At 35.8% G+C, this 10,309-nt stretch overlaps 1 protein-coding gene across 1 annotated transcript; it reads right to left on the bottom strand.

The window, feature by feature from the left end:
• Window positions 1-240: 240 nt before the first annotated feature.
• LOC133518340 (uncharacterized) lies at window positions 241-4,075 on the bottom strand. Its single transcript, XM_061852012.1, has 3 exons — window positions 3,908-4,075; window positions 2,318-2,397; window positions 241-794 (listed from the first exon to the last, which is right to left on the bottom strand). The coding sequence occupies exons 1-3, from the start codon at window positions 3,987-3,989 to the stop codon at window positions 630-632; spliced, it is 327 nt and encodes a 108-aa protein (XP_061707996.1). The 5' UTR covers window positions 3,990-4,075; the 3' UTR covers window positions 241-629.
• Window positions 4,076-10,309: the final 6,234 nt, after the last annotated feature.

Genomic DNA, 10,309 nt, shown 5'->3' with positions numbered 1-10,309 from the left:
TTATATATAAATATATTGTCTGTTCGTCTAGTTAGACGAACTCTATTTCATTGGGGCTCGTACAGTCGCCATGAGATATATGAGAGTGGCCAAAGTGGTCATAAATATCTGAACACGCGCTCTAACGCCTTCACAACAGAGGCGTGTTCAGATGTGTGTGAGCACTTTCACCGCTCTGACATATCTGATGGCGACTGTACACACAAAACTATGGAAACGCGGAGTAGTCAAACAAACTAATAACCGTCAAGATTCTTTATTTAAATAAATACAAGTAAATAACATTCATTGTACAATTTGTGCAACATTAAAATGAATATTCAACTAGACAAAATAAAGTCCTCGAATTTAAACTGTCAACCGCATGATGTTGGAAGGAATAGGTACAATATAAAGAAAAATCAGGAATAATAATAACACAATGGTTTGAGGGTTTTCAAAAACTTGACGGATTGAAAAATAACTGCTGGACACTTCAGTGCCATTATGTTATCACTCGACATTATACAAGGAAGAGATAAAATACCTAATCATAATTTCGATATTTAAACTTTTTGGTGTTAAACTTCATGTCGTCGTGCACCTATCTGCGATATACATTGAATAGCAGAGATAATAACGTGAATTACTTAACAGTATTGGGTGCCGTCCAGCTCACAACCATCGGGACAGTTACAGCCCACTTTGGCCGGGGAGTACTGGCCGTTACCAATATCGATGGTCGGTACACAGCCGGTAACGTGGCTGCAGACTCTTACTGTCTCACCAAGCACCGGACTTGGCTTGCAGTAATCCTAGAAAAAAGCACAAAAAAAATGATAAAAGTGTTTGTTTAAGAACTGGAACAAATAATTACTTGCACGAGCATTCATCAGCAGATAGATGATTTAGATGACTTGTATAGTTCCCAAATATAAATAAAAAAGAATATATAAATTTGACCTCTGTGTAGGTACAAGTGTTTTGATTATATCTAACCATACTCCGAGGGGTGAATGACCATAAACGTAGGTGATACTAAACAACTTTTACAATGGACTAACATCAAAAACGCAAAAAAACTGCTACTTGTTAGCTCAATGATGAAAGTTGTTCAATATGATCTAACAAAAATACCCTGTATGTTTCCCAATAATGTGTTAATTTAAGGAATAAATAAATAAAAATAAAATAAGTAATTAAGACATTAGAAGAATCTTTAATTTGTAGTTCAAAAAGTTGAATATTTGAATGTAGATATCGCCCATAAGGTAAATTATGGGTTCAATGCGCAACAAGTTTATTTATTTGTGATACACACTTTTATTTATTACTGACCGTACTTATTCACATTTGCATGTCTATCGAGTACTTTTTACGAGGCCTTTGTATTCGATGTAAAAGTAATATTTTTTGACTGAATCAAATACCAGGAAGTGGTTCATATTTGAGTTACAAGATTTCAAGCACACATATACACGTAGACGGAGTCGGAGACGTACTAAACGCAATGAAGTGCCGGCACTTCATTGAGGTGCGGAAACATTTTGTTAGAGATACCGACTCTAGTACTATCCTTCAATGTTTGTCATACGACCACATAATCAAAGTAGTAGTTTAGGTTTAGTAATAACACACTTTTCAATTAATTAATATGGTCCTATTCTGCCTGAAACACAGGAACTCCTAGTTCAGGCATTTGTAAACTTTTCCTTATCCTTAATCCTTAGTCTTTAAGTGCTAACACTGTACTTATACTGTTTTCAATAAAATTATTTGTATTTGTATTTGTATTTGTATAGGTTTTGTAAATAATTGACGACTTTAATTTTTTCATACAAAATAATTCAGCAAGCAATGTATCACTACTTTGTTTTAACTCAAAACGTCTCATTAATGACGCGGTGGCGTCACAACTGTCACAAGTGATCAAGATGTACGATATACATTGCCGCTCGAAAAAAAATCAATAAATAATTATGCTCTGGTACTAAAGACTAAAGTAAAAAAATATTTCAGAATTGTTTTATAACACTTAAACCTACGTCTAGTTTAAGTGTGAGTTTATATCAAAATACTCACTGTTTGCACGCAGTGAATTTAAATAAAAGTGTGTCAAAATGAGAAATGTTGTCAAAATGTGTCTACAGAAAAAGGGTAATTTTATATAAATTAGTTTATAAACACATAGTAAACCATCCACTAGAAATAAATTTAGAGCTGATACCTGAATTAAATAATGTTTGAATGCAATATTTTTTATATCTTTTTTCAAGTACACACGTAGCGTAGGTAAACACAGAAAGTAACTCCGACTAAAATACAAAAACATACTTACCGAAATAACGACGTCCTGCTCTTGGTCTTGCCCCGAAAGATGTTTCGAGCCTATTGAGATTGGGACTTCAGTTTTGTGACCTGTTAAACAATCATAACAATTACAATTGTAAGTATTTATTACAATTATCAGTATTATAAGCTAAATTTATTAAATAAATGTACGCAAATTGACTAAGTCGCACTGTAAGCTCAATAAGGCTTGTGGTGTGGGTACGTAGACAACGAAATATCTGTTGGCTGTGGATCGTTAAGTTCACCAAGTCATGAAACTCCGAGGTATCACCGCCATCATGATATGCCTAAGATTTGTCCAGAAATATCATGATGTGCCCTATAAATAACAGGCAGATCAATGACAAAGAGCATATAATCACTACGTTCTAATCAATGACAGCATGTGTTGATGACAGTAGCTGTGTCATCTGCGTGAAAAATGTCGGCGGCACGGAAAAAGAAGTTACTGAAGAGAAATGCATTTACTATAAGTTTCGCTTGTCAATTTTGTTATAAGGCACGATTTAAGTAATAAGAATATTGTTGTTGAATTAAATTAAATAATTACTTTACATAATTCTCATCTTTTTTAATTAGGAGAACCTACTTATTCAATTCCTATCCTAAACAGTGCTAGTTAAATCGTCAAACGAACGAGGTTTGAACGATATGGCTGGTGGTCGCTAGTCAAACATACATACATGTAATATACGTATATATACACACACAGCTGGTACATTTACTTGTTCCTTCAATAGATAAGGCCAAATTTAATTTCCGCCCACGAATGCGTCAGCTGATGGCTGTACCACGAACACCCACTGTGTCCTATAGTTTAAGTCTCCTCTGGTCCGCGCTCTTCAACTGCTTAACGCGCTCCTCGCATCAGCACTGGAATGTGATGTTTTTGCAAATGGTTGGTCTGTTATCTGTAGAGAATGTATGAAGTTCTGTGAGGCAATAGATAAACGTGAGTCAACTGTTATGTATTACATTTGTATTTTTAATGTCTTTGTTATGTTATTGATTACATAATTGTATACCTTTTTCTATGAATTCTACAGTGAATTGGTTGTAACTGTCATACTGTGTAATTTTTCGAATGAATAAATAATATACACATATATTTTTAATACCTACTTAAATACATAGAATACACCGTATGACACTCAAGACCAAATTATCCGTTCTCAGCACACAAATAACTACTCTTACGGTAAGAGTCTTACCGGGATTTAACCCAAGTCCATGGGTTTTACAGGCAGGGTTACGACAGACAAGCCAAGAGCGGTCGTTAAATACTAGTATAGGTCAATTTTACACAGATCGACTTAATTCCACAGTATGTAAGCTCTTTGGCTTGTGTTGTGGGTACTAGACGACGATATATATAGCTTATAATATATGACGTCGTATATATACTTATTTAAAATACATAGAAAACATCCATTACGGACAAGTACGAATGAAATGCATTTAGATGTCATTTTGATGTCAGTGTACGTTCAAAGTTTAAATTCAAATTCGCCTGCGGTGACGTCAAATGTGTCTACATATGAGTACAACGACGCTAAAAATGTGACTATACACTTACCAACTTCTTTCGTGACGCATTCGGCGTCGGCGGTGGCGAGCAGCGCGGCGAGCGCGAGCAGCGAGCGGGCGAGCGGCGACATGGCGGCGGCGGCGGCAGCGGCGGGGAGGGCGCGCTGGAGAGACTCGACTTTATACAGCACAACAACAGCAGACCAAAACCTCGCTATTGAATGCTTGTCCGATGTTTTATACCATGCGACACCGGCCGTGGGAAATCGATAAATACATACAATTATTCATATTTGTGATATTCTAAATGAACAATTAACTGTAACAAATTAAAAAATATGAAATTTGACGCAGTCATGAACAATTTCCTCGCTTAATCGTAATCATTATAATTTATCAGAAAACAATGGACTTAAAGGTATTTTATTGAAGGCCACATATTCCTCGCATCTATTTGCGCAACATGTAAAAAGCGCATTTAAGGCCAACTTATGGGAAGCAATAGTACCTATAGTTATCGAAATAAACAATGATAAAATTACCTGTAGGTACTTAGAACGAAAACTAATTAAACCGAGTGGATCATGTTCGGTTATATTTAGGTGTTAAATACAATAATCTATATGTTAATATACAGGATGATTCAGAAGACGTGAGCAGGATCAACCCTAAGCATTCAGTAAATTATAAGATTGATAAGCTACTAGGTACTGTTGCAAACGAGCAGACGGAAAAATCCAATCTTACCATAAAAAAGAAACCCCTAAAAGAAGTGTCCTCCGTCAAGTTTGTAGCCAGGTCAGAAATAATCTAGAACCAGAATGATCTAGGATTTCTAAGGCTGCTTGAGTGTAAAAAGTTATTCCAATTCTTTGGTGTCACAACATGGTGTTTGTACAAAAGCGACTATCGCTTGCTAGATACATTTCATTTACCCTGTCTACGTTCCATTCTGCGAATAAGATGGCAAGATCGCATCCTGAATACTGAAGTACTACGTTGAACATGCCTGGCGTGGAGGCGCTGCTGTTGAAGGGTCAGTTAAGGTGTGTATCAGACTACCGAAAGCCGTTTTTCATTCCTAGCTAGATAGCTGATGCTGCAGATGCTGGCAATTTGTTTGCCACAATACACACAGGAAATACAAATAATAAAATGACAAAAAAAAAACAGATAATACATAATTCTTAAGAAAAAAAACCGGCTTCAATGAGGGAAACCGGCGAAAGAACGATTATTGTTGATTTTAGATTTCATACAATGAAATTAAAAAGACAGCGTCCTACGCCTAATTATGTAGAAAAGGAGGTAACATGTTTTTTTTTTTTTTTGCCACTGCACCCTCCTTGACACATTTCAGATTTGCCCTATGGTTGACTGGTAAGATACCCGCAATAGGGTATTCGACTGTATTTAAGATAAATTATTTCACACCATGCATGAAATAAAGCACCAGATAATTAAAAAAAAAAAACTAAATAGGATAAGTAGAAATATAAAAATGTGCTTTGAAAACCTAACTGCTTGGCAAAGAGAACAAATTGCCAAACGTGAAGAACGTGGATCATTGAAGAGTTCCGTTCTGTTCATCATCAGCAGTTCCACTTCATCAAATGTCACTTCTACAAATGTAAATACTTGCCTTTAACATTTGAGGAGTTCCCTCGAGTCCTCATGGACCCCATCGTCAGAACTCGAACTTGACAAAAATTTGTCTTAACAAACAAAGCGAAGAGGACAAATCGCCAAACGTATACTATGCGTTGTTGAAGAGTACCATTCTGATCATCATCAGCAGTTCCACTTCATCAAATGTCACTTTTTCTAATGTAAATGCTTGATTTGTTAAAGAAAATACAAAAATCACTATATGTATGCCTTTCATATTTGAAGAGTTCACTCGATTCCTCTCATCGTCAGAGCTCGAACCTGACGAAAATTTGTCTTGAGAATCTAATTTACTTAACAAACACAGCGAAGAGGAGAAATCGCCAAATGTGTACTATGCGTCGTTGAAGAGTTCCATTCTGATCATCATCAGCAGTTCCACTTCATCAAATATCACTTTTTTAAATGTAAATGCTTGATTTGTCAAAGAAAATACAAAAATCACTATATGTATGCCTTTCATATTTGAAGAGTACCCTTGATTCCTCATGGACCCCATCGTCAGAACTCGAACTTGATAAAAAATTGGTTTGAAAATTTAAATTACTTAACAAACACAGCGAAGAGGAGAAATCGCCAAACGTGTACTATGCGTCGTTGAAGATTTCCATTCTGATCATCATCAGCAGTTCCACTTCATCAAATGTCACTTTTTAAAATGTAAATGCTTGATTTGTCAAAGAAAATACAAAAATCACTATATGTATGCCTTTCATATTTGAAGAGTACACTTGATTCCTCATGGACCCCATCGTCAGAACTCGAACTTGATAAAAAATTGTTTTGAAAATTCAATTTTTATTTAATTTACTTAAATGTAAATGCTTGATTTGTTACAGAAAATACAAAAATCACTATATATATGCCTTTCACATTTGAAGAGTTACCTCGATTCCTTATTGGTCCCATCATCAGAAATGAGTTTTGACAAAAACGGGACCAATCTGTATATATATCAATGTATATCAAGTGTACTTATACATATTTTTGGCACATTTTTCGTTCCGATATTTTCAGACGTGACTGTACAAGCGACCGCGACCGGTGTACTGGGCCGGGCTCACACGATTGGTTTAGTACAGTGATTTTTCATTATTATTAATTTGAACCATAAAAAAATTGTGCATTAAATGATAAGTGACTATAATAAGGATTTTTTTAAATAAACTATTTCACACCATGAACGAAATAAAGCCTAAATAATTATTAGAAAAACATAGATAACAGTAATTTTTTGACACGATTTCTATTTAATAAATCGGCTAGAAATAAAGCAGGTAGGTTAATATAGGTAATTACTTACTTCAACAGTTTTCATTTAAATTCCGTATTGGCAAATCATTTTATTTATTTAAACTTTATTGCACAATAAAACTAAGTACAAATGGCGGACTTAATGCCTTAAGGCATTCTCTACCAGTCAACCATAGGGCAAAACAGAAATTCTCGAATGTCGATGCAGGGAGATGTTTTACAACGGCCAAGCTACGATTTTCAGTAAAACAAATAAATGCAAATAAATCTTTATTTAAATACACATGATTAAATAAAATATCCATCCAATCAAATAAACAAAACTACTTAATGAGAGCTCACAGCAATTAAAAACTAGTGCGCATTACATTTATAATGGGATTAAAACACACATTTAATTCAGTAGTGAAATTTAATGGTGCCTGTCTGTAATTAGCCACAGTACTCGGTGACATAAGCTGTACATCCAGTGGGGTCCGGACATTCCACTTCCCACGATGTGCGCAAATCTGTTTCGTCGTTGAAACGCGGATCATTGACGTTTATTTTGTTGGTGCATACAGTTATCTCTTCGCCAACCTCTCTCAATGAAGGCAGGCACACTGGCTGGAACAATTAATATTTTTAAAAACACATAAGTAACTTATTTTTTTTTTTACTTTTGGGGATAATTTATGTATTTATTTAAGCTTAATTGCACAATAAATACTGTACTGTGCCAATCGACCATAGGGTTAAACAGAAATATTGGAACTGTGCGTGGTGAGATAAATATTTCAGAAAACTTAGCATAATTATTAACAATTTAGCATATTTTTATGGAAATTTATGACATATGACACCTATACATTCTTACATAATAATATCTGAACTTATTATCAAATGGGTATTGTTACATCTGGACTTTTCGTAATTATCAGGGAAATATTACATTCGGCCTAACTGCAACTAGCCTTTTCAACACTTGGACATAATTATATGCTCCTAATGGCTAAAGTATTTCCCTGCTAAAATCCTGTACACAAAATGTAATCATTTACTAAATACCTGTAGACACCAGAAAATCGCTAGCATTTTAAAATATCTAACGGCTTTATTTTTTGTTACTATCTAAACGAAATAAAAAAAAAAAACTTGTTACCACAGTGTTTATTGTATCCCTCGGGTATCGTACATAAGTCGGAGGCAATACAATACGATGATTAGTTTTATGACCTGAAAATAAAATAAAAATCCCATCAAGAACGTCATTCAAATTAAATGCTTACCCCGCAGCCCACAAATCTACCAGTAAGTATAATTAAGTCATGTATAATTCAACAACAATGTGAATATTTATTACCTATTACCCTTAAATGGGACTGATTTTGCTCTGTTTAAATTTTTATTTATAAAGATTGTGTCTAGTAAAAGTACCTTGAAATATTAATACAATACAAATAATCATTATTGCACACGAAAGGTGGTCTTATCGCTAGAAATCTTTACATTTCGCTTCAAAACATTATTAGTACGGAAATTGTGGTTACCAATAAGCTTCGTGACGCATTTACGAGAGTCTTGTGCGTCGGCGGCGGCGAGCAGCGCGGCGAGCGCGAGCAGCGAGCGGGCGAGCGGCGACATGGCGGCGGCGGCGGCGGCGGCGGCGGAGAGGGCGCGCTGGAGAGACTCGACTTTATACAGCACAACAACAGCAGACCAAAGCCTCGCTATTGAATGTATGTCTCTTGTTGCTATCGATGTTTTATAGCACGCAACTCCGGCCTTAAGAAATCGATTAACACATGCAAATGCAATGATATTCTAATTAAACTTAACTGTAAGGAATTTAAAGGTAAAACATTTGATGCGGTCGTTAATTTTTTAGTCAATCATAATCCTTTTAATTAAGTCTCCTGTAAATAATGGCCATTGATTAAGTAATGAATTGAGGGTCACATATTTTTCTCCATTATTTACGTGGCGTCATCAGGCTCGGACGTGTAAAAACGCTTCTGAAGCTACTAACAGAATAAACACTTTAATTTGGCACGCAATAGTACTTGCGATAAGTGAGAGAAATTTCCACGCGTGAGTCATGTCAACTAAAAATTGGCTAGCAACAAGTCGGCCCATGCTCTGTGTATGGTTCGTAGTTACCGTTCCCTTTCCGCTTGTCACTTCTATTAGTATTGTCCTCTGAGATCCCTAACTAATATCTGGCATATTGTTAGCTATCAACAGAGCATGTCATAAATTATGATGTAAGCTATTAAATTGAGGTTCAAAACAGAATGGCTTTGAAATGCAGTTTCTCCACACACAAACAGCACCTCATTTTACTGTATCAATTTATAACTGTTAAACTCAATACCAGAATGCACTTCCGAACGAAAACATGCCCTATGCCAAGTCGGAGTACCGCACGGCAGCTCTAATCCCTGCCGGTTTCGCTTCGCCCCGAAGCACGGGCTTATGAAAACGCCGACCTAATGAACTGCCTCTATTCTCTAACCTATTCCCCACAACTGCTCTGTATCAGTTTACCTTTTCTAACCTGGCCCCTGGGACAACATGCTAACTTTACCAAAACTTCCACCAATATAGAGACCAACTTTGCAAACGACTTGCTTATATAAATAAATAAATAAATAAATAGATATTATAGATAGATATATACCACATACATAGAAAACAAATATCTGTGATAATCACACAAATAAATTCCCTTACCGTGAGTCGAACCCAGGACCATCGGCTTCATAGGCAGGGTCACTAACCATTAGGTTAGACCAACCGCCAAAACAAAATGGAAACTTAGAACAAAGTGAAGGTGTCATTATACACGTCATCATGTTTTCATATCATTGCAAATAGCGGCTTTCGTATATTACGAGTATTTATTGTCACTGCGAAAAGGTACCAACTATGTAGTAGTAGTCGCCCAACCTACGGAGCAGGGAGTCTCAGATTCGAATTTGTATGTAACACTTTATTGTACATAAGACAGAATAAGATACAATAAAACAAAACGTTTGCGATTGTACAAAGGTGAACTTATCCCTATAAGGGATTTATTCCGGTGATCTTTGAGCAATTGAGAGTGAAAAAGTAAAACATGAAAGATAAACGAACACAATGTACAAAATAGTAAACTGTGGTTCAATTATTACGCAAGTAAATAATATCCTATACTATAATTTATAATATATATATATCCTGACTTATGGATGTTTATTATGTAAATTTATTTATGAATAACTAAATAATATATGTAATAAGGGACCGTGAGCGTTGCCATCTGCCATCTTGTGGCCGGAATCGGAATTATATACATGTACATTTACACGTCACGTGTTTTCTTGTGCATAGTATCCATTTTGTGGGCTACATCGGAACATTACACATCACATTTACTCCTCGCGCCAAAAATCTGATGGCTCGTCTCCTGTGCTGCCTCCTACCGTTCATGCACGCTCCCTATTGCAGCGCGATACTACTGCTGCAAATGTCAAAAATCCAGGCAGCAACATCGTTTTTGACATTTGCG

Source organism: Cydia pomonella, chromosome 5, assembly GCF_033807575.1.
Source record: "Cydia pomonella isolate Wapato2018A chromosome 5, ilCydPomo1, whole genome shotgun sequence".
NCBI classification, from domain to species: Eukaryota; Metazoa; Arthropoda; class Insecta; order Lepidoptera; family Tortricidae; genus Cydia; species Cydia pomonella.
This window is presented reverse-complemented; position numbering and strand designations above follow the sequence as displayed.

What these genes read in the sequence shown, in the direction of transcription:
- LOC133518340 (XM_061852012.1), bottom strand. Translation starts at nt 3,989, where the DNA reads ATGTCGCCGCTCGCCCGCTCGCTGCTCGCGCTCGCCGCGCTGCTCGCC. An exon ending in ATGCGTCACGAAAGAAGTTG is followed by an intron (nt 2,398 to 3,907) that starts GTAAGTGTATAG and finishes ATTGTTTAACAG; the next exon opens with GTCACAAAACTGAAGTCCCA. An exon ending in AGCAGGACGTCGTTATTTCG is followed by an intron (nt 795 to 2,317) that starts GTAAGTATGTTT and finishes GCTTTTTTCTAG; the next exon opens with GATTACTGCAAGCCAAGTCC.